The sequence below is a fragment of the Chaetodon trifascialis genome, chromosome 12, assembly GCF_039877785.1.
Source record: "Chaetodon trifascialis isolate fChaTrf1 chromosome 12, fChaTrf1.hap1, whole genome shotgun sequence".
Lineage (NCBI taxonomy): Eukaryota > Metazoa > Chordata > Actinopteri > Chaetodontiformes > Chaetodontidae > Chaetodon > Chaetodon trifascialis.
The window spans coordinates 6,186,108-6,210,805 of NC_092067.1; the positions used below are offsets into that span (position 1 = coordinate 6,186,108).

Consider the following 24,698-nt stretch of genomic DNA (forward strand, 5'->3'; position numbering starts at 1 on the left):
GTGGTAATGCACCAAGAGATGCAGGGAAGAGTTCAAACACGGAAACATGGATGTAAACGATGCAGCTTCCAAACACTACAGAAAAACACCTCTGCTAATGTTTGATGAAGGAGGAAGGCAGTCAACATATTCAGTAGACTTCAAGGTCACACACACTAAGTTTTGCAAACAGGAACTTTGTAAGAAGACTCCACCTTTAATGTTTCGTATCAGAGGGTTTGCAGTGAAATCCCTTTAGTCTTAAAAAGTGTCTTTTTGGCTTCTGATCTCCCACCAGACTTCATTCACAGTCTGAATGTTTTAACAATGACTCCTTGTTTCCATTGTCAGTGAAGGACAGGGAGTGATGAATGGTGTGCAGCAGATCTGCATCAGTGTGGTGTGTGCAGTGTTTGTGCTTTTAAGTATTTGTTTACAACATTTTAATTTGTAAAAATGTTCAATACGTATTTATTTTCTTAGTTGACTGTATATTTTTTGTAAAATAAATTGTAACTTTTTTTTACACTTAAGAATCATTCACTTTGTTTTGATAACTGTTTAAACTTTAAGTGTTTATTTCCAAAGAAAACTGTGCAGAGAGGTTAGACAGCATTGGAACACTTCAGTGTGAACCTTCATACAGACGAGCCTGTCTCACATGAATCAAATGGGGAGAAAACAAAGCGCTCAGTCAACACAGCTTAAACACAAAACAGCCAAACTTCAAGCAAATCACTGGAAAGACTAAGACCTGCAGTCAAACAGCACAACACAATGAAATCAACAATTATTTTCATTATTTCTCAACAAGTATATTCGGTCCTGAGCCGTCCAGTCAACGCAAACTATGAGCAGAGACTGTTTTTCAAAGTGAGAAATCTGAGGACAAAGTAATATGTGACATTTAAACCTGACCTTCACAAATCAGTCAAATAACTGAAGTTCGGAGAGAGCCACATTTTAAAAAGCACTGTTGTTATGTTATTAGAAATAAAGCTGAAACCCTCCATGAACTGCACCTTCGGGTCGAGGAGGCTGTCGGTGTCTGCTTCACTCGAGCTCAGCCAGTCCTTGGCTCACCAGAGGCAGGTGGACCAACATGCCCTCCTCGTTGTACAGCAGCACTGTGAGCTCCGGTTCATGGGCCTGAACAGACGAAGAAGAAGAAGAGCAGTGAAAGACAAGAAGTCACGTATCATGCTCTGTCAAACATCTGTGAGACCAAACGGGCTCTCCAAAATTCAGACTAAAGTTGAGGTTTTTTTTTAAGTTGAGCCTTCTTTTAACTCCTGTTTATCAGGAGGCTTTGGGAAGATCGAGATCTCTTTTTCAAGAGACACCTTCAGAACACAAGACAGTCACAGTCAGACAACCATGCAACCGGCATGGAAAAACAACATAAATAATGGCAGACAACCGCAGCCATGAAACAAATTCAATGAACTACAGGCATTATAAAAATAAAGCTTCAAAATCTCCAAGTGGAACAAAGAGATCTGTCCTGAGGTCAGTTTATTCCTCTGGAGTACATGAGCTCAAACTAGTTCTGCCAAGATTAGTGTGGCATATCTGAGGACTGGCGGTTACTGGATTGTGTACTCTAGTTCCAAGATATAAATGAGACAAGATGTGAGAAAGTCTGAACAGTTTAGAGCTTTTTCTGTAAATATGAGAGGTCAGTGAGGGAGTCCATCCAAGGTTTTGCAACTGAGAGCTGCATCTGTACTTTCTACAGATCAACAGATGGTGATGATGTGCCAAGAAATGCAGCAATGTGCCAGCAAAGGCAGTGAAGAAGAAGACTGCAAGCTAGTGCATGGATAGAAACAACGCAGGCTTTAAACTTCACCCAAATGCTTTGTAATAATTTCACTGGAAAGAAATACATTTATGACGTTTGCTGGACCTTAAAGATACACAAGATGCATTTTTGGGTGCATGTAAATCTAACTTTTGTTTGTTTACTCCACAGGGTGCCTAAACAACTATCCCACCAGGTCCAATCCAAACGAAAATCAGTGAAACACAATGATGGCTTTTTCTTTTTGTTTCTTCTTTTTAAAAACAGTCCTGTTGTGCAGTTCTTACCACAACAGAGGCTGTGATGTCGCTGTGTAACAGGTCGATCATGTCCATCGCAGCCTTCACGCTCCACCTGGGGCTGTAGGGCAGCATGTCTTTCTGCCTGTTGACGCTTGGAGCCTTGAAGCCGGCTACTTTGACCTTGAGAGCCTGAAGTGGAAACCCCAGAAGCTTGGCTGGCATCTGACGTATCCTAACAGGAAGTGACAGTGAAGGTAAGCACAACAAATCAGCACAGTAACACATGACACTAAGCTGGGGGGTGCTAACTGGTGATGGCCAGAAAGGTGGCAGCTGTTCTTTGCTGAAAACAAAGCTATCAATGTGCGGCGCTCAGGCCTCCCCTCCCTCTGACCGCCTCATGCTTGGGGCCTTGGTTGGGTTGGTTAAGTCTAATTTGAACAAAGCTGCACTCCTGCAGTGTGTGTCGTTCGTACTTGCTGGTAGGCAGAGTGTCGTCAGAGCCAAAGTCGACGTGTTGGACCAGGATCGTGACAGGCTCCAGGCTGGTAAACTTGATCAGCTTGGACCGGTAGTAATTCCCGTCACTGTACTCTGCCAGACACGGACCGCCTGCAAAACACAAGCATGACAGTGATTTCTGAGATACACATGCATGTTAGCACAGGACCTAGTGTTAGGATGGCTGCAGAGGAAAGAGGGTCTGCTGAACAGTCCACAGCTTTATTTCATACTAGAAATGTTTTGATCCAAGTGAGATCCAGCTGCCACTGGAACATACAACTAAGTTTGTACATACATTTCCAATAAGTGTGTTACTTTCTGAAGACCAGCTCACCCTGATATCTTTAAAGCCTCTGGCAGTGAACACAGTCAAACATTACCTTGAGGGAAGCTGGTGAGTTGTGGCAGACTGTCAATGTTTGCATTGACTCTTCTCAGAGCCTCATCCAGAGTCTCTCCATCCACCTCTACATAAGCTGTTCCCTCCAAAGGCCACAGGAACAGCTGCAGGACAGACATGAAGACTGATCTCTTTGCAGCAAAAGCATTTATCAGTTCAAACATCAGTTCAGTTTCATTTAGTCAGAGTTAATGACCGACTATAGAAAACATCACTATGAATAATGTAAATATTTAGAGCAGTGTGTAATTTGTTGAGATGATCTCAGTGTTTGCAAAACTGTCTGTTAATTATCCTGACAGGCTGAAAAGTAACTACAGCTGTAGTTTAAAACAAGATGCCTGGACCTTATCATTCAAGCTTCAGTACTAAACAGACTCAAGGATCACAGACCCCATCAAATCACTTCAACAGTCCAGTTTACTCAAACTAATGCGTCATCATCACAATGTTTTATACATAATATTGTCCCTGTTGTCAGGAGCTACCTCATTGGGTGTCAACAGGTGCTTGACCCTGACTTGAAAGTGCTCTCCTTTCTGTGGCAGGTTTGGGAGGACAAAGGGTCCCAGCATCGGTTCCTCTGGGCCCCTCAGACCCTGAAGATACAGCAGCAGCAGCATCAGTCTTAAGTTCACTCACCGTGCAATGCCAAGACTCTCAACCTGAAATGTTCTGCTGTACTCCAGCAAAAAAAAAAAAAAAAAGATCCAAGTCTTCTTTTGGCTCTAGTTTGATCTTCAGAACGTGCTACATGTTCGACCTCCCTCACCAACTACTTGACCACTTCAGTTCTCTTTGACTGGCTGGGCAGAAAGCCTGTTTCCTGGAGAAGGTTGCTTATGGCGTTTTCTGTGTATGTGGAGGTCGATGACAGCAGTCAGACTCTGATGGTTTCTGTTACGTCCTCTGAATGAACAACTGTTCATAACCAACTCAGTCATGTATTTTGGGTAAACAATTATATGGGATGGTCTGCATCTATACATTTTTAATCACTGCTGTAAATATGGTTCAAATAAGTTGAAGTGAGTTGTGGCTGGTTTCAAAATCAATTCTCCACTCTTCATTCCTGCTACAATACCTCAGTGTCCATGTCCCAATCATCCAGGACGTCAGGAGACATCACTGAGAGTCCCTGCAAAGAAACAGATGTTGCTGAGTAAATTATAGCAGAACTCTTTTATCTTGGGAAAACACACACAAACACACACTCAGACCTTCTGTGCTGAGACAGTCCTGTCCATGGAGGCGTGTTCATGGTGACACAGGATCCTGCTGAGACTCTGTCCATCCAGGAAGACCTCAACTGTGAGGGGTCGCCTTGGGTCAGTTGGTAGCTCCTACCACACACACACACACACACACACACACACACACACACACACACACACACACACACACACACACACTCTATGGATCACCAGTTACTTCACTTGAGTAGTGGACCACTAAAACCACTATTCATCACTGTGTCCAGTAGTCGACCATGGACAGTAGCCAACGTGCCCAGATTTACAGCAGTTAATGTGGAAAACAACAACAACGCATGCATGTAAGTGTGATTCTACCATGACTTCTACATCCACAGAACGCTTCAGCAACAGCTCTCTCAGCAAGGACACCGCATCCGACTGCCACCGACCACCAACCTGAGTGCACAGATGAGATGAATACTGTAGCTTAATACCAGACACGTACAGGTCTCAGAAAGACACACTTCAACCTTTAAACTTCAAGTGGTGTGCCAGTGGTTTTGCATGTTTAAGCCAAATAACTTTTTACACCTTCTGCTACCAGGAGACGCCACACGGCAAATTTACCAGATTCTCTATCCTGTTTCTGTGTCTAACTTCCTGCCTGGCTCAAACCGATGCTGTACAGCAGTCGTTCTATAGAGAGTGTAACTGTCTTCGGAGCTCTTCATCATCATATTCACTTCACTACTTTTTGTCTGCTAACTAGTATGCAGGTCTTCATCTAATGATTGCGCACATCTTCAGCACAGAGGTGCTGTTGTGTTGCTAAAACTGTCTTCCCATGTGAAGTCAGCTACATCATTTTTGTGGACCATTCAATACACCTAACTGCCAAAATTCTGAAGTCTTTTACGTCTGAGTTTCCAAACATCATAGCTTATGAATGCAATGTTATGTGGCAGCTGAAAGGTGAAGCTTTATCTGGGATTTTTACACTATTAAAACTCTAAAATGAACTAGCATTAAAGAAAACCTCAGAGGCACGAGGTGTGTTATATTGTGATGCATCAGCCATGTTGAGCGACTTTCAAGTGTTGATGCAAGTTGATTTTGATGGCACACTGATAGCACAGTAACTCATGAGGCCTGGAAGGTCAGAAAAACTCTTCAAAGTGACAGCGTCACACAGAAATGTTACAGTAAATTGTAAGCAGAATAGATTTACTGGACTGATTGTGCAGAACCACTGGAATGGTTGAGATATCTCTTGTAATTGAACAGACATTTTTGCTGACTCTTCTTAACTCTGACCTTTTAAATAAGTGTGAATTCAAAGATAGAAATTAAATCACAAATCCTACAGTGGTCCACTGAAACAAAAAAACATGATCAGTTCTAAATCAATCTGTAAGATCTACATTTAAAGACTATATGCTCCATATCTCTGAAGAGCCAGAAGGTGACACACACACAGACTCTTACAGGGTTGATGCCACGCAGCTGGCAGGGCACACAGAGCTGTGGAACATCAGGACACAGCAGAATGGGGTACACATGGACCACTGGGATGATCTCCACCAGGCCATAGTCTACATATTGTACCTGACAACACACAAACATACACATTACCAAAAAAAGACCAACAACAACAACAAAAATTATGTAAGTGCTGTGTTAGGTAACACATATAAAATTACAAAGGGAAGGATTTTTTTTTGTGTGTGTCCTCCTGACCTTAACGTGTCCTCCCAGCACCTCCAGCAGCTGTCCTCGATGCCACAGCATATCAGGTCCAATGATAGCACAGCCCAGGACTGACTTCCAGGTGTAAGACTTCTGTCTAGGCAATGTCTTCATGCTCTGCTCAATATTCTCCCTGAGATTCTCCAGCTGACAGTCTGACACACACACACACACACACACACACACACACACACACACACACACACACACACACAAACTTACTGCAGGATGGTAGCTTCTGTCATGGCAAAGTAAAATTTTCTATAACATACTGTACACCTAAACCTGCAGTGGTTGCTTTTGTTTCACACACAGAGCAGTCCCTTCACCACACCACATGTTTTACACCACTGTATGATGGACAGATTATGTTTTCAGTCAAATTTGTGATTTCTATGATAAGCTTAAAGGTCAGAACAAACAAGTTTGTAGTGTTATAAGAAACAAGTTAACGTCAGCTTTAACTCAGTGTGCTCTTATGTGCACCTGCATCCTGTGTTCTGGCGTAAATGACACCGTCCTCTCCAACGGCAGTAACACTCATCTGGATGTGACCGGGGCATGGAAGCTTTGGGGGGTGGTACAAAGGAGTCTTCACCTGTATAGAGGCATGAGCACACACAAACACACACACACACACACACACACACACAGAATACAACCAGAACTATGGATAATATTTTTTTTTACTTATCTACACACAATTTTTAATATTTTACTTTCTATTCGCTACACGATGTCCCTAAAATGCTCATCTTTTACAAGAAAAGGCAGTGCAAATGGAATTCTTTGGTACTTTTCAGGAACAGTTAATTGCATTCAATTAATAAAATGCAGCAGAAAGCAAGCAGAAAAGGCTTAAGCCTTTATTAAAAAGAATTGACAGCTGGAGCAGACTTCAAGGTTTCCTGATATGTGGTGCATAATGACAGATTGCTGCTTCTCCATGTTTAGTTTTGCCTTTTGGGACAGTAAACAGATCAGTCCCTGATGGTCTGAGAGGTCTGGATGGTTAACAACTTATTACAGTAACTGTGATACAAGCTTCTTTTAGCTGTTGCACATGTGAATATTGTTCTGAACTTAGCTAAATGCTGAAACTGCCATACATCGTCACCAAGTTCGCTTTAGTGATTAGTTTTTGTGTTGTTGCATTTAGACTGCTGGAAAAAAAATGGTTTCTTGTGCAAAGAGTGTTCGTGTGTATTCTCACCTTTTCAGCAGACATAATGGTGCGTGGGGCTGGAGTTGGACGGGTTTGAGTGGAGGCGATGGAGGACAGGGGAGGGACAGGAACAAGACGAGGAGCTGGGTAAGTGTTTTTTTTGTCGCCATTAGTTTGTTTCTTGCTCACTGGAGATTGTGCTTCAGTTTCTTGGGGTATTGGAACGACAACATCTCTGCAAGACACACACATGTGCGTGCGCACGCACGCGCGCACACACACACACACACACACACACACACACACACACACACACACACACACACACACACACACACACACACACACACACACTGGCCGTTAAAGATGCAATAACATGGTTCTGAAAAATCATAAAAATCAGTCCCTTGCTATTGCAGAAGCACTTAGCACAAACAGTCCAACTGAAAGTTAGAATAATAGTAAATAAAAAAGATACATCAGAAAGAGAGACAGTCAGAATGTGTTATGTAGAGAAAACAAGAAAGGCTGCATGCAATACTCAAAACTTGTAAATCATAATAATCTCTCTCCCTCTCACACACACTTTCATGCATGGAGCACACATGCACACACAGACCTTTGATTTTTCTCCCTGAGTGCGAGGCCCTCAACGGCCAGAAATTCTGTTATGTTGACAAACTGTCCTATATCATTGCAGTAGAACAGTGTGACGGGTAATGGACGCTCATCTGTCAACTCCTAGACACCAGGAGAGGAGGGAGACACATGCTGAAAGAAGGTCATTACAGCAACAAAGAAAAGAGGTGCACAGTCGGGAGAAAAGACTAAAATAAGTGAACTAACTAAGTTAATTAACCACTAAATAATTAAACACACAGTGGAGCACCTGTGAAGTCACTGACTTAAAGAAATGATTCATCTGTATAAACCTAAGCAGCACATTTGAGCTAAAGGAATGGGAAAAAGAAATGGGGCATAAGGCGAGGACAGGAGAGAAAGACCTTGATGGTTATGTAAGCCTTGGCTCCAGTCAGGTAGTGGGAGATTAATTCGCAGGCTGTAGCTGTCCAGGTGGATCGGCCTCCTGCTGGCCTACAAGAGAGAATGGAGAGTGATGAAGAGGTCAAGGTGAGAAAAAGTGAACCATGAAAGAGTAAGAAAGAGGTGGAAAGCAGAGAACACACATTACACCCAAAACAAAATCCGAAAATTGTACAGCAGCTCTCATGAGAATGCAAGCACGTTCACACAACCTGAAACTCTCCACAGTCACTGAAGTATGTTAACACATTCAAAACTTTAGTTCCACACAATAAACATTTAGTACTACACACCAGCAACATGTACTCACATTCCTTAGAAATGACAGGGATAGTTAGACATTGTGACATACAGTACATCATGACTCTCAAATGTTCAAAATGCACTGTGAAATAAAGCTTAGATCAATTCTTTTTATATAAATACTACATGTGTCTCAGTGCACAAGTAAATACTGTGTCTGTGTGTGTGTGTGTTTGTGTTTGTGTGACCTGATGTCACTAAGACTGCACTCCACTGCCAGAGAGCCTGCCAAGGAGGTCGGCAGCGGCCGCAGGTTGCTGACGTGCAGCTTCACCTTGCTGCCATGGTCGCAGAGCATCACCTGGTAGCAGGCAGCAGAGACACAGGGACACAGGCACTGTGATTGATGATAGAAGACGACCGCTGCTTCCAGGCTGCTGTTTGGGAACAACAGTTTTTATACCTCTGTGATGTTGCTGGATGTGACGTCAGAGCAGATCTGTCCTCTCTCCCAAACCCCATTGAAGTGAGCAGCACAGTACATGCCTGCCTTCCACAGCACATCTTGGGGCTCCAGAAGTTCACACTCCTTCTTCACCTCCTCACACATCCTGAAAAACAGACGTTATAATCATAGCTCACTATGTGTTGGCAACATCATATGATGAGCAGCACCTTTTCTTGGTGGCTTTAATGCTGGTAAAAACAGTAAAACTGTGGTAGGAATGGTTCCCAGTAACCACTAGGTATTCTTCAGAACAGGATATTCCTGCACCAATATTTAGTTTACCTAAAGCATTTTTAAATCATGGTTTTGCTGCTGACCTTTCGAGCTGAGAGTCGAATTCGGTGAACTGGACATAGAAGCTGCTCGGTGAGTTGACATGGCTGACTCTGACTTTCAGGTCTTTGAGTTGGGCTGGGAGGTTGAGCAGAGGCTGAAACTCCAGCAGCTTCTTCTTCTGCTCTCTGGTGGTACTTTGGTCCGGGGCATCAACGGCACTCTTCGTGGCCACACCAAGCTCAAGTGGAGGATCCCATAAGGCAGACTCATCGACAGGGTGAGTGGCAACCTCCACCTCCAGTCTGCAGGAAGGGAGGGGGAATTGGAAGAGGAGGAGGGCAGTGAGAGAAGAACAACAGGTACAAAGGATGTAATGTAAGAAAAAAATTGAAAGAATAAAGATGACAATAAATAAAAATAAAAATAAAGAAGCATACGATGTGAAAATGACCTGAGCAGAAACTGAAAGAGAAGTAGAGATGACAGATTATGTTTCCATTCAAATAGTCATTTCTTTCCTCTCTTCAATAACTACTAAGCTGTGACTGCACCAAGTACAATATTGGCCCAAGACTCTTCAGATCAGACTGCAACAACATTGGTGCATATACAACATCCAAGTTCAACAACTATGTCTTCAGTGGTGTGGAAAAATACATTTTCAAGTCTTAGATTATATGACTTGTGTTATTTGACTTCGTTACAGAGGACACTCCAGACCAGTCTCACCCCCCTTTGAAGCAGGCCAGCTCCTCCTTGACCAGCAGCTCAGCTATGTTGGCTAGCGGCCTGTTCAGGCTGCTCGCAAACAGTCTGACAGGCAGAGGCTCAGTCTTGCAGGTGGTTCCTGGATGGACACAAGGAATAAAAATGGTGACAAAACACAAAATGGACATTGCTGACAAGTGGGGGCTCCACTCTCCTGTTTTTAAAGGAAAAAAAACCTAACCATGCACAGTACCTGTAGCCACAATAGTGACCAGTTTCTGTTGAGCCAGGCTGATGAATCTGTTGGTGCAGGCATCAGTCCAGGTCTCTCCATCCACAGGGATCACTTCCGACAAACAGCAGTGGATTGCCTTGACAGAAGAGCACACTCTCCCTGTTGACTTAACCCAGCACTCTTTGTATGGTGTAAAAATGTACCTATTATGCATATGATTTGCAAATGGAAATGTCAACATTTTAGTTTGATATCATGTATACAAGATTTTAGGGGGCTTTTTTTTTTTTTAAATGAGACCGGGATTGTAAAATTAGAGCTAAAAATGTCCTGACAAAGTAGTACAGGAACTAACCTCGTTCGATTTCAATGCCACTGAATTTGGTGGTATTGAATAGCAACATGTAGAGCAGCTAGCCATTTAATCAAGAAAAAAACAAACAAAGGCAGAAAAATACATTTTTTCCTTGAGGACAGGATGGTCAATTTCTGCCAATTTACAGCAAGTGTAGATTATGTTTTCTTTTTACTAAAAGGAAAAAACAAATATCAGTTGATCAATCAAAGCTGTGTCCTCACCATGGAAGGAGGGGCGAAGAATTCATCCTTGATCTTCCTCAAGTCACTAACCGGCAAGACGCTCTTATTGCCAAAGTCTACATAACATACCTCCACTTTCCTGCCCCCTGGATGACCTACACACACAAGCACACAAACACAGACACACACGCTACATCAGGGCAGCAGTGGCAATCATCCACAACACCCTGTCACAGTCTCAGTAACAAACCAGTTGAACATATAGCACCAGTCAAAAGTTTGGACAGACCTTTTAGTTAAGTTTTACTTTTTCTTTTGTTTTTATTATTTTCTACATTGTAGATTAACTGTAGATTTATGCAGTAACAGAAGATCTGCTACCCACACCACTGGCATGTTTCTCAACCAGCTTCAGGATGGAGATGCCTGGAAAGCTTTGCCAACAGGCTTGAAAGAGATCTTGTATATGCTGAGCACCTGTTGGCTGCTTTTCTGCCACTGTGGGTTAGGGTTAGCACAACTCTTGCTAAACAATCTCATTTGGGTTTGAGTCAGCTGATTGTGGAGGCCAGATCATCTGATGAAGCACACGTCAGCCTCTGCCTTAGTCAAACAACCTGGAGGTGCGTTCTGGGTCAATTTCCTGTTGATAAACAAATGATGGTCCCACGAAGCACAAACTAGATGGGATGGCAGAATGGTGTGGTAACCAAGCTGGTTCAGTGTGCCTTGAATTTTGTAAAAATCAAAAACTATGTGACCAGCAAAGCATCCCCACACCATCACACCTCCTCCGTGCCTCACGGCGGAGCCACACATGCAGATAGCATCCATTCACCTTCTCTGCGTCTCACAAAGACACAGCCACTGGAACCAAAAATGTCAAATTTTGACTCATCGGACCAAAGTACAGACGTCCACTGGTCTAATGTCCATTCCTTTTGTTTCTTGGCCCAAGCAGTTCTCCTCTTCTTGCTGATCTCCCTCAGTAGTGGTTTCCTTGCCTGATTCACGCAGTCCATACAGCTGATGTTGAGAAGTCCAAAAACAGCCCATTTACCATTTAGACATGTCTGTTACTTGAACTCTGAAGCATTTATGTGGGCTCTGAGGTGCCATTAACTGCAAATTCCAAGATCAGCTTATTACTGTATGTTCAGACAGTCTACGGCTCTGCTTTTAAAGTTAGTGTCATTACACCTAAATTTGATTCATGCATAGGTAAGTCAGCTGTTTGGGGCAAGTAAAGACAGTCCAGTGGCCAAATTTGTACAAATGATGTGAAGCAGAAGGCCTTTTGTTTCATTATCATGTTTTTCATACATATTAAAGAGACAGACAGAGGGAGAGAGACACTCCATGTGACATACATGCGAGTACACAGTCACTGCAGCAAACAAAGCCGTGTCCAGTGAGCATTACAATAAAACTTTCATGAACTGGATATACAGTACCCACTCCTCATTTGCTCAAACTGTGCCATGCACATACACATATCCTCACCTAGGACCTGAGCTCTGTACCAGAACTTGTCATCGTAGCGTGCAACATAGGCCTGTCCTATCACAGGGCAGTAGACGTTGAGGTCATCTTTTTGAACTGCTGATGTTGCGTTGTAACAATCCTGGAGCTTGGCGGTGAGCGACATGGACTCCACGTTATCAACCTGGTCGGGGTTGACAAAGTGAAAAGATGGGGAAATGAAGAAGAAAGAGACAGAAAAGAAAGAGAAATTTTGAATTATATTTTTTATGAAATTGTCTTGGTGAGATTGTCTTAAAATGGTAACCTTTAAAAATAACCAAGTTTTTATCTCTTGTTAATCTAAATGATATCCCTGTCATCTGACCCTCATTTAAGAATACTGTATATACAGTGCAGTGTGTGTGTTTTTGGGGTGGACATTTAGTACCAGCTGGATGTAGAAGTCAGAAGGGCTGTTGATGTGGGACACCACAGCATTGAGCTCTGTGTTTGTCTTGGGATAGACGGGAGGGTGGTACAGCTGGGGTCTACTGCCCAGCATCACTGGTGAATAAAACCTTTTGTGATAAGAGCACAGCCAAAGTTGGGCCACATCAGTACTAGCTCTTGATATTTACAAAGTCTGAATTCAATTTTGACTGAATTTCATTCGATTTCATTCTTGATAATTAATTAGCACATTTTTTCGTGGTAACTTGCACATGCATACCTGGCCACTTCAATGAAAACAAGGTACTCTCTGACAGAGATGGCCACATCACTGGACTGGTCTATGGGGGCCTTCCTCAGGTCCACCAACAAAAAGTCTCTGTCCTGACCCAAAGGCCGCATCTCCACTGCAGCAGAGTCAACCACACTGTGGAATTCAAACTGTGCCTCTTCACTCCAGCCCTTTGTCTGCACAGACACACACACAAAATATAGTCAAGTCACCTCTTTCTACTGCTGTGTTAGCTAATATAAATTGACAAATTCAAACAAATAAATACAAAAATTTGAAACAAAATTTTATAAAACAGAAAAGGTACTCTGTACCATCTGTCTTTCTCTTCTGATTGTTTGTCTACAACATCACTTTCAGGTACTGTAGCACAGTAATACAGGAAAGAAAAATGTATTTCCCACAAACAGCAGACAAAGTGGTAAATAACAGCAGTAAACTTGAAGCTGGGCAAGTCCTAACTTCTGTTCTGCTCATTTGTTTTCTCAAAGGTTGTGAAATTTGATATTATAGCTTTCATGTCCTTCTTCAGAAAAGGAAAATGTAACTAAAAACAGATTCTGTATCTATTTAAATCTTACCGGGTCATAGGGGACCAGGTCCTTGAGTGAACACCTGATGGCCTGGGGAGCAAAGTGACCTAGCTCCACATTCTCCGCTTCACCCACCTTCCTCAGGTGGGTGTTCACAGCCTTCATTGAAGACTCAGCTGTCCCCTCCTCACTGGACAAAGTGTCAGAGAAGAGTGGAGGATGTACTAGAATAATGCTGTGCAGCATGCCACTGAATAACGGTGAAAAATGCTTCACAATCAAGACATTCAAAATGGGCTGATTTATCATTTACGCTGCATGTACTATATATTTACGGGACACTTCTATGGGCATTGACAACAGACCAAGCAAAATACGGTTGTGGAATAATGTCTTTAAACTGAAACTACACTGAGATATTGAGATATTTTACTGATATGTTTTAATAACATATGTTTATATGTTTACATATATCTTTCATTCAGTACAAAAATCCTGTTGCAGCACATGTAGAACTGTGGATAACAAAAGAATCGCGGGACTCTCTATGCAGACATTCTGTTGCTTTTTACTTCTTCATCAGGTCTAAATTAGACAAGAAATTGGATGAACTGCGAGAATAACAAGAGTGACACTTAAAAACCTGTGATTTTGTTAAGAAGCAGGTAGTGATGGAGCAGTAAGGATACAGAGCTGGAGAGTTGACAGACTGAAAGCTAATTTGTTTCTGTGGCTTAAATGGCTTCTGTCCCTACCTGTGCAGCGCATTTCATTTTTCAACCTGAAACACTGATGGGTGCACCTTCTGTACATGTGTGTACTTACGTCTGTATGGTGATGCTTTTGGTGAGACCATAGTCAAGGAAGAAGACTTGGATACTGGCCAGCTGGTCGACTGGGCAGGCTTTCACAGCCTCCACGCATCCATTCTGCAAGATTTCAACCACACTGGCCCTGCACCAGAGTCCCTCCTTCCACTTAACAAAGATCACAGAGCCTGGACGGGGGCAGAGAAGCAAAGGCTGAATCACATGCCAGGGGAGAGGAGGAGTGGTGTGTGATGCATTCTCAATGTTATTCTGTGGGAAACTCAGACACAATGAAAGTGAAAACAAAGAAATACTGTTATCTGTTGATCTATTATCACAGAGAATAAAATACATTTTGCAATAATTAAATAAATTTACAACATAAAGCCAGCACCAATTAGCCAATTTCAATTAATCAACCAAGCAACCACAATAAACTTTGTATTTTGCTTAACATTAATTTAGTGAAAACTTTGCTTTTGACCTTTAACAATAACATTAACAGTAACTTTCACTGCTTAGATCAACACTGAAAACTAAATTTCTCCTTATGTCTCAATCATTTCGAGGATGGACACACACACACACACACACACACACACACACACACACACACACACACACACACACACACACTTCCAGTGACACACCAGTCTCCACAATGTCACTGGAAGTGAAGCGGCAACTATCTCTGTAACAGATGTGGTTGATCTTCTTGGAGAGAGTCTCGTTTTCCCTCTTCTCAGCCACATAGCGGACGTAGAAGTGACTTGGATTCACAATGTGGGTTACAATCACCCACTGGGCAACTGGAAGAGAGGAGCAATGAGAGAGGGAGGAAAAGTGGTAGTAGGGGTAAGAGGAGAGAAGGAGAGCAAGGACGAAAAGCAGGATGACAGGGAAGGTGCACAAGCGTAAGAAAGGACATGCTTATCGTCAAAAGGTCTTTATGCACAAACAAAACACGGGGCTATCTTATGAGGGTTGTTTTCAGTTATAGATACATAATATCAACCGAACTACATGATTACACAGTTGTCTTACCATTTCTCTTATTGACAAACTGATTTCTCCTTCTCCTGTGGACTCTCCATTTGTCATGAGCCAGCTCAGGGCCAGTGGGTGGGAGAGCTGGAGAAAAACACAATACATTTAAATGGGTTGGGCTGGATTTAACTGGATCAGCCATTATTTAAGTGAAATTAAAGCCAAACAGAAACAGGTGATGAAGCCACACACACCATGCTCTTGTTCTTCGTCTAAAAGCTCTTCAATAATTACATCTGGACTTCCAGGGTCTGAGGCCGAGCTGTTGCTTGGACAGGAGCTCTGTGGTGACAAACTGTTAGCTCTAGCGCTCTCCTGGTATTGTTTTTGTGGGGTGGGGGGCTTGTCACGACTGGGTGGGGTAGAGTTGCTGTTGCTTCCCGCTGCACATTGCCAGGAGGACTTTCTGGTGGAGTTGCCTGGCTGGTGGCCTTTGGATGGAGACTCAGACAAGCTAAAAAGGAGAAGCCAGAGGATGTTGTTTCAAAACACAAATGCCACAAGTTCAGCCACATAAAAGAATGCAATTTAAAAATGTTGACGCATAACACTTTATGCAATATTCTCAACAAAATTAGTTGGGTTGAGGTTCTTAAGTCCTGGGCTTGAAAAAAGATGTAGGGGCTTTTGGCAGTTTTCATCCCCAGACCCAAATCAATCCAAATGACATGCTGAAAGATATTGAAGGACTCACAGCTTTGGGTAGCTGACTTCCATCTTCAGAGACAATGACAGACTCTGGTTCAGACCTTCTGACTGGAAAACACAGCTAGAACACAGAGACACAACCATAACCACACCCAAATTCAAATTCAAAATCCAAAGTATAAGCCAAAGCTAACATTCATCAGGATCCCATGCTTCATGCAGTTCTACAGCACAAGAGGAGGGAAATAAACAGTGACAAGTACACAAATATGGCAAATGCCTTCTGTTTTGTCAATTATTTTGACATTTAACACAATCTGGTTACCAGCTACAGTAGCTGAAAAAACTGCTATATACAGTATATTGTACTTTATCATTTATTATGTATATTTATTGTTTGTGGCGCACACAGACTGTTGTAATGACGAATGAATGAATAGAACATAAAAAACTGAAACAAACAACTGGCTTAAACTGACAAACCTCATCCCAGAGCCCATAGTAACACACTTCATATTGAAGGACTTGTTATCCACAGGAGCCTGCAGCGTCCTCAGAACCTATCTCACACACACGCACACACACACGCATGCACACACACACACGCAGCATGATTTAGCAGCCACCGTATTTTAAGCAAGCTGCAGCAAGAGTTTACGGGCATGTACTTAGTGGTCATTCTATAGTATCTGATCACGCATTGTGTGCCCATTAGGAAGTATCTGCTGGGATGTCTAGAAGCCGAGCATTTCATACCTTATCCAGGGTGCAGTACTGCTCCAGGAAGGGGACGCGGCGGACTTCTCTGGCCATCTGCATGGCAATCTTCAGGGTTTTTATCCTTTCTTGGGCACAAAACACCTCCGCTTGGCTGGTGGAGAATTGTGCCCCCAGTTTCGTCAGCTGATTCAACTGCACATCCTTCCTGTTGACAAAGAAATCACAGGCATCAAGATAAATGTTGCTTTTCAGACTTTCTACAATAAGTATCTACAATTTAAGTAGATTTGGAGAGTTTATGCTCATACCACTTTTGAATAGCATGTAAAGCTTTGTCTGCAGCTTGCTTGATCTCCCACTCGAGCCGAGCTCTCTCGATCTTCACCTGTTTGGCCAGACCAGCTGTCAGAGTCTGCACAGATGAAACACAGACATGGAACACTCCAGCAACATACGCACAGATCAGTTTCAGAATTAATTTTTTTCCTTTCTGATGTGGAGAAATTCTGTCTTTTCCTGCTAGGAATTAAACAATGTCTACGCTTATGTTCTACAAGGAGCGTGCAGCGTTTCTGGATCTAGTGCAGCTTTCACCTCATGGATGAATTCCAGCCGGGCAAGATTTTCTGCAGCCTGGGCCAACGCCTCATCCACCATTTTCTCAATCTTGTTGATGTCAGCTGGCTGAATAAAATATAACATGAATTTAACACTTTCTCATCTGAACAATTATGGTCACTGTGCACTACAGTGAATTGAGTTTACACTAAGGTCAGATAACGAATGTCACCACACGGACATTCTCCAGCATGGGATACACTTCACTTACACTTTATCTCTTTAGGGAGTATCCCACATACCCTTTCCCCCAGATACATCCTCTAGCTCCTCTAGGAACCCAAGACACTAGATCTACCCCAGGGGTGGCTTCCCAGCATGACATGTCCAAAATATCTGCAATGTTATTCTTTGCAAGTGCTGAAAGCATATGACAACAAGGGAGGAGCAGCACATAGACTGTTTTGATGAATTAACCAGTCAAATTTAACAAAGCTGTGAATGACCTAAGAGACAAGGAAAGAAGGCCTCCTTTACTCCATCAAGAAGAAAACCAAGCTGGACATCCCGATCAAAATTTTGACCTACTTCCCTCAATGGTTGCAAGTTCGGGGTTCCACTTGCAAACCAGGAGTTTACAAAATGGGACAAACCCAAAATTGCGACTCATGCATGCAGAACTCTGCAAATCTATTCTCCAAGTCCAACATAAAAAACAGAATAATGCATGCAGAGCAGAATTAGGATGATTCCCGCTAACCATCAAAATCAAAAAGAGAGGATTTAAAATTTCTAATCACTGAAAAGAAAGTGATCCTAACATGCTCCATGGTAAAACCCTCACCGACAAAGAGACCCATCTAGAGACATGCCCCCTCAGCCAGCTGGTTCTGAGCCCAGAGAGAGGAAACCCACTGAACTAAACCAAATTATTAGAAGACAAAAAGTATTTGACACATTGGAAAGAACAGAAAAAAAAACAGATAAAAACAAGGAACAAGGAAATCTAAGGATATCCTTGATCTGATACAGACTTGGTGAGCACAGCCTGACAATCAAGAGCAGTTGTGAGTCACCACAAAGTCCTTCACAATTGGCTCTAGGTTTAACTTGTTCATTTTAGCATTTAGCCATACCCAGCAAGCACCTGGTAGTCATGTAATATTGTGAGTGTGTTTGAATTGGTTCACTTTGATCACCAAGTGGTGTATTAAATCAGTGACTAGTGAAGCTAGATGTGACCGATTTTTAACTCTGTCAAGGTACGATGATGCTAACCTAACATGCTAACAAAAATGATATTATCATTGATTTTATGACACAAAAAAGAACTTTGTCAACAGTACTGACAGTAAAAGTAATTTGCTGCTTCCACCCCTGCCAGTGTGTAGCTTAAGCTATGCCCCATTGCTAAAAACACATTTACAGTTGGCCAAAACAAGCTTCCTCTCTTTGTTTGTTTAGGGTTAATTGCATTTGTATGGAATTTTGGTACTAGTTCTCAATGCCCAACCCGACGAACATGACAACTACCAGCAACTCCAACATACCTGCTCCATATCCTCAGTATTGGCATTCATGTCTGTGGATGTTTGCAATTTGGTCCTTCTGTGATTCTTTGATCTGTCCCATCGGAGGCTTCAAGAGATTACAACAGTCAAGCAATGACCCATTCTCTTTCAAAAATCCACCATACAATCTGATTACACAAGAAGGTAATAAAAGTTCTTGAAAAGATTCCTTCCACTGCACGTGTTAGTAGTTCAGTTCAGTTCAGTTCAGTTCAGTTCTTTATTGTCCCCTCTGGGAAATTTGTTTTGCAGCAAGAGTTCACAGAAAAACATACAACAACACAAGAAGACGGGATGGGGCTGGGGGGGGGGGGCACATCACCCCCAACAACAACGAAATACCAACCATGAGATAAAAACAACATACTGGTTCAAGGGAATGGAAATTTCATATCTATCATATAGAATATATATATATATATGTATATGTATATATATATATGTATATGTATGTATATATATATATATATATATATATATATATATATATATATATATATATATATATATATATATATATATATATATATATATATATATATATATATATATATATATATATATGCAAGAGTGCCTAAGTGCAGATGTGCAAAAGTGCCATGATAGTGCAGGACTACAAACAAGGTGCTAGTTGCTATTGAGCATATCTATAGCACTTGGAACAAAAGAGGAATGAAGTCTTTTGGTCCTCCGAGCAGGTGCCCTGAAACGGCAACCTGAGGGCAGCAGCTCAAACTCCCCTTTAAGTGGGTGGTCCTGACAGGCCAGTACAGCATTATCCCTACTAAGGACCTGCCTGTTGTAAATGGCCAAAAGCGTATTCTGACTCCTCCCTGAAATTTTATTGGCACTTTTCACAAGACATTGAAGTCGATTTCTACAAGACAGATTAAGATTTCCAAACCAAGCAATAATACAGAAGGTTAGAACTGATTCAATGAAGCTCCTGTAAAAGAGCATCATCATCTCAGTGGAAACATTAAAGGAGTTCAATTTGAAAGGTCAATTTGTTGTCTAGAACAACACCCAGATATTTATATGTTTCAAGTAGTGTGGTTCAGTTTAATTTTCAGAACTGCATTTTACCTTTTCATCTTGTTCATTTTAGCCGTGTAGATGAGGCCAATGATTCTGCTATCTTCCTGAAGTTCATACACACCACCTTCAGGAATGGTCAGCTCAACCTGCAGAGAGTGGGCTTTTTTCAATGACATCACTACCACTTGAACATCTGCAGCCTTGAACTTCATGCAAATGACAAATTTGACTGGCAAGACGAGATTAAACCAATAGCTGGCTGGTAACCAATACGGCAACGAGCAAGGACAAGATTTGCATTTAATAAATAGTCCGATTATACAAGACACAGCCAAAATACAGAGCTATAAGATAATCAGAGTCTGCAGATGTGAGATGCAGAAGGCCACTAAAGCATTATGAAATGCTAAAGCAGCCTTAGAGGACCACAGCAGGGTTATACAGTGCAACATGTATGCACATGCATGTATTTGCACATGCTACAAACAACAAACAAAACGGTTTGTGTGATGAATGAAATCACCACAGTACTTGCTACAAACTGAACAGGTCAGAACCTGCAGTATGTTGGTGGTAGAGATCCATCTCACAAACCGAATGCTTAATCTGCTGTATTTATCTATGACAAGTTCAACCACATGACATGAACAAATGTTATCAATCAAAACCCCACACAAGCCTGCAAGATGAAATTTTTGGATTTTAGTTTTTAGTTGTTACTGCTACTTCCTATGTTTGTTTGTATAAATCACAAATAAGACAGCAAAAACACTTTGCTGATTTATACTGCATGATCAATATGATTTTAAAATAAATGTTATTTGTATGATGATACAAGATTCCGGAGATTTGTGCTGCTCATTTGAAATGTAATATATGGATGGCTTGTTCACTGTAGCAAGAGATGTTATGTCCCTGCAACTTACCACTATGGACAAATAATGAAAATATTTGTCTGATTTCCTGTTAAGGCTTGGATGGTGTTCTGTATCAATTGCAATACTTCAAGATGGTTACAGACATTTTATACTTGGGCTACAATTATCAACAGGCCAGCATTCAATATATAGCTTTGTGTGACACATTTTTGTCAAATTATGAATTCAAGCCAATTCAATTCAGTTTTATTTATATAGTGCAGAGGTTGTCTCAGGACACTTTCCAAATAGAGCTGGTACAGACCATACCCTTTATCTACAGAGACCCAACAATTCCCTCACGAGCAAGCACGTGACGAATGCTACGAGGAAAAACTTCCTTTTAACAGGCAGAACCAGTCTCTAGTTAGTAGAGAAAGAGCACTGGAAATTTTACCTCACACTCCGGACATTTAATCACACTGTTACGGTGAATGGACAGCAGGCAAGATGTGCAGTAGATGTGGCCACATAAGAGCACACGAGGGAGGTTTCCGTCAACTTCATTCTCTGAAAAAAAAAAAAGAGAAATCAAAAAGAAACACACAATAAAGACAAGCAGGAATAATGCAGTGTCAGTGTAAACAATGAATGTAAATGATGAATGTAAGATCCTATATTTCCAGACATGCAAACCTTGGGAAAATATGTTGAGTATCACAACAGTGTAACACTCACATGCTTTCACACCACTTGGCTTTGCACATTGTCATTTCCCCACTAACTCATATGTGTGCTTACAAAAATAGAAACAATTTGTTCTTTATATTGTAACACTATGTTTTCACTTTCAAGTATTTACAGAAAGTAATACTGTAATGAAAAAAAGTTGTGATATAAAACACTATCAATTGTATGTAAAACCCAAGTTTCTGTTCAGGACATCTATTTCATTTTAGAATTAAACAATTAAATCAGCTTATATAGGCATTAATGCTGTCAAAAATATTGCATTATTAACGCGTAAATGCAAATCAATTTTAACAGCGTCATTTTTTTTTATCGCGAGATGCTAGTGACCTAGTGAACTTGTAGTTTTTTATAGGCTGTGGCCACTGCTAGTAACGTTAGAAAAACTACAGGATCCGATTGTAAACTGGAAACAAAACAATAGACACGCCCCACACACGTGTTTGGTCTTGCCTGCTCGCTAGCTGTGAAAGAGTAGGCTACCGGTTTGTGTGGATGTCAAGCGCGAAACGCGGGAATGGATGCGAACAAGATTCTGAATGGAAAGTTTAGTTTCAAAAGTTGCCAGATGGGTCGACTGACAAGACCAAAGTTATCTGTATGTATGGTCGGTGTGAACTAAATTATCACCTCAGCACATCCAGTCTGAAATACCACTTGATGGCCAAACACACGGCTAATGCGAATTCGCCGCCACCTCCTTGTCAAAACCAGATGACAATGGATGGCTTTCGACAAAGGCGTATGGATACTGCAACTAAGAACAAGCTTACTGCAGCCATAGCCAAGTAATGTTCATTCTTTCTGGATAGAAATAAGAGGCTGCGTTGATCAGCCTCTGGTGAATAAATAGAAGAGCATTATAGTCTGACTGCTTGTATGTTCAAAGGAAACTTAAGAAAGGAAAGTTTAAGCCATGGTTTAACTGCACTATAGGCTGAGTCCTAGTTTACAATGATGTGCACTTTGTAACTTAATCTTGTATCACCCTGTTTTGATCCATTAGAAAGGGCTGTTGAAGGGGCTTTTTTGTAACCAAGTATTTATTTTTTTTGTCATCTGTTTAATGATATTATGTGAGATTTTGCTTCAAATGTGAATGACTGCTCAAAGTGAGAATGTTAGTGTGAAATATAACACTACACATTGTTTTCAATAAAAAACATATTATTAAAATGATAATTAATGGGACATTTAGAATAGATAAAAATGTGCTATTAATTTGCAATTAATTGCGAGTTAACTATGACATTCATGAGATTAATCGCGATTAAATATTTTAAACGATTGACAGCACTAATAGGCATACATCATATAGGCCTATCAAAAAAACCCATTCACTTTCAGCACTTCAGCATAATGAGCTCTGTAAAGTTTGCCAGGAGTTTGATAAATGGATCATACTTTGGGCTCTAAGTCATACTGCTGTCCACCGTCTGTGAGTGAGGAGCTCAGGCCTGCACTCGTCCAACAGGCAGCGACACAGAGCGCCGGCAGAGAGGCGTTATGCAGCCAGGACACAACAACCCAAGTGGTATGAATGACCTTGATAATGACCCCACAGATGTTAACTCACTGGTTAACAAAACTACATCCATAATATTCCCATATGTGACCATTTTCTCAGAGTGTGCCAGTTAAAATTTTGAATGGTTGGATTTATGCATCGCCCTGCAGAGTCAGAGAGCACCAGCTGTTCTAGACACAGCAGTTCCAGACCTACAGTTTTAGCTCCAGGGTTAACACTTTTGTCGACTGTGCTCTTTTTAAAATGTCATTTGGTGAGTTTTTAATAATAGGGTTGATCAGGAGACTGTGCTGACTTTGTCACATTTTGTGCGGCCTCGGCTACTGTTGTGACTCAAACTGTTGTGGTCTGGGTAGACTAATGTGCTGTTTTAGCACATCTTATTTGATGTAGTAGTTGTGGGTGCTCTGCCTGTCAAACGTGCATGAGCCTCTCCTGGTTGTAACCACATTGGTCTCACTGCCTACTATACTTGCTGTTTTTTCACTCGGATCCACCTGCTGCAGTCTGTTGTTTCTCTTTCTCTCTCTCTCCCCTCCATCTGTGTACGTGTGAGTTTTTGTGTGTGAGGAGTACAATGCAAAGTAATAGCAAACGTCAACATCTGTTGGTAATTTTGAGTGTGAAAAAAGGAGTCAGTGCAATCATCTGGTTGTTCACTGCATGGTATTTTTAGCTGACTGGGCTTGGTTCTACGTGTATGTATTCACATTGATTTGACATTGATTGATTGTAACTTGGAACTTAACATAGGGTATCTGGATAGCTTCAGCATCCATCCATCCATCCATCCATCCATCCATCCATCCATCCATCCATCCATTTTCTATACAGCCTATCCCTTTCGGGGTTGCGGGGGGCTGGAGCCTATCCCAGCTGTCAGCGGGCGAGAGGCGGGGTACACCCTGGACTAGTCGCCCGTCGATCACAGTAGCTTCAGCATGAACTCATGAATTTTATCAAAAGTAATGATTACAGGTTACATCTGGCTGAAAAACTTGAGTGTTAGAGTTCAATAACAGGGCTTTTCTATCTGCATCTCCTGCAAACGCTGATAGTTTAAAAAAACACGACAGGACAGCAGCAGTGGGGCAGGCTAACATGAAAAACCCCGTTTATGAAACGTTTGAGAGACCAGCATTCGTCAGTCATTTGAATCTGAACATAAACATCCAATTTGTTGTTGCTCTACATCTTTGTGTGGTTAATTTAGAAATAAAAACACATATCTACCAATCAACTTGGGAGACACTTGACACTTTGAGCCACTCTTGATTGGTGCTACAATTTCAGTTTTCCTAGCTTAAGTTTAATTGACATGACCACCATGTCGCAGACGAAAGAACATTTACAGACCTTAGAAAAATAACCGGATTGTATTCTTAAATTCAAAACGCTTAAGTGAGGTGGGTTCAGGTAATTTGACAAACTTTAAGACTCCCTTTGACCAGCCAGCACACATGCCAGTTAAATTAGCTAACATAACCTCAGCTGGTGCCACTTGCTAGCTAGCAAACGGTGCTCGTTTAGCTAAAGATAACGTAATTTATCGTAAAACACGGTATAACCGTGGGTTCAACTGTATAAAAAAAGGGATGTACATATCCTACCAGGCAGAGTGAATGCCTCTCCACACAACTTGCAGACCACAGCGCTGGGGTTGTCGCCTCTGTCCATCATTATAACTCGTTTATGAAACTGAACTTAGTGTCAAACGACGAAGGCGCAGGCCGTCGACTTTGTCACGTGACCACGTAGGTGCGTTCAGAGCGCAAAAGGAGTTCTTGACATTAAGAATAATTACCTGATTAACAGGTTAGCCATTTCCTTTGTGTTTTTATAT

General features: G+C 41.7%; 1 protein-coding gene across 1 annotated transcript; it reads right to left on the bottom strand.

The window, feature by feature from the left end:
- Positions 1-1,032: 1,032 nt before the first annotated feature.
- Positions 1,033-24,532, bottom strand: rnf17 (ring finger protein 17). Its single transcript, XM_070975509.1, has 37 exons — positions 24,466-24,532; positions 21,035-21,147; positions 19,769-19,866; positions 18,662-18,749; positions 17,148-17,237; positions 16,862-16,965; positions 16,590-16,758; positions 16,317-16,393; positions 15,880-15,954; positions 15,380-15,639; positions 15,183-15,269; positions 14,789-14,947; positions 14,155-14,326; positions 13,378-13,519; positions 12,785-12,972; positions 12,503-12,632; positions 12,094-12,256; positions 10,630-10,745; positions 10,069-10,186; positions 9,837-9,954; positions 9,149-9,409; positions 8,787-8,934; positions 8,572-8,684; positions 8,041-8,131; positions 7,656-7,777; positions 7,085-7,271; positions 6,358-6,469; positions 5,863-6,026; positions 5,611-5,730; positions 4,501-4,581; positions 4,150-4,272; positions 4,014-4,067; positions 3,418-3,528; positions 2,910-3,033; positions 2,502-2,637; positions 2,071-2,257; positions 1,033-1,128 (listed from the first exon to the last, which is right to left on the bottom strand). The coding sequence occupies exons 1-37, from the start codon at positions 24,530-24,532 to the stop codon at positions 1,033-1,035; spliced, it is 4,764 nt and encodes a 1,587-aa protein (XP_070831610.1).
- Positions 24,533-24,698: the final 166 nt, after the last annotated feature.

Coding starts and splice junctions, on each gene's coding strand:
- rnf17 (XM_070975509.1), bottom strand. CDS start 24,532: ATGGACAGAGGCGACAACCCCAGCGCTGTGGTCTGCAAGTTGTGTGGA. Junction 4,582..5,610: donor AGCTGCGTGGCATCAACCCT/GTAAGAGTCTGT, acceptor CTGTGCACTCAG/GTTGGTGGTCGGTGGCAGTC. Junction 2,258..2,501: donor GACACTCTGCCTACCAGCAA/GTACGAACGACA, acceptor ACTTCCTGTTAG/GATACGTCAGATGCCAGCCA.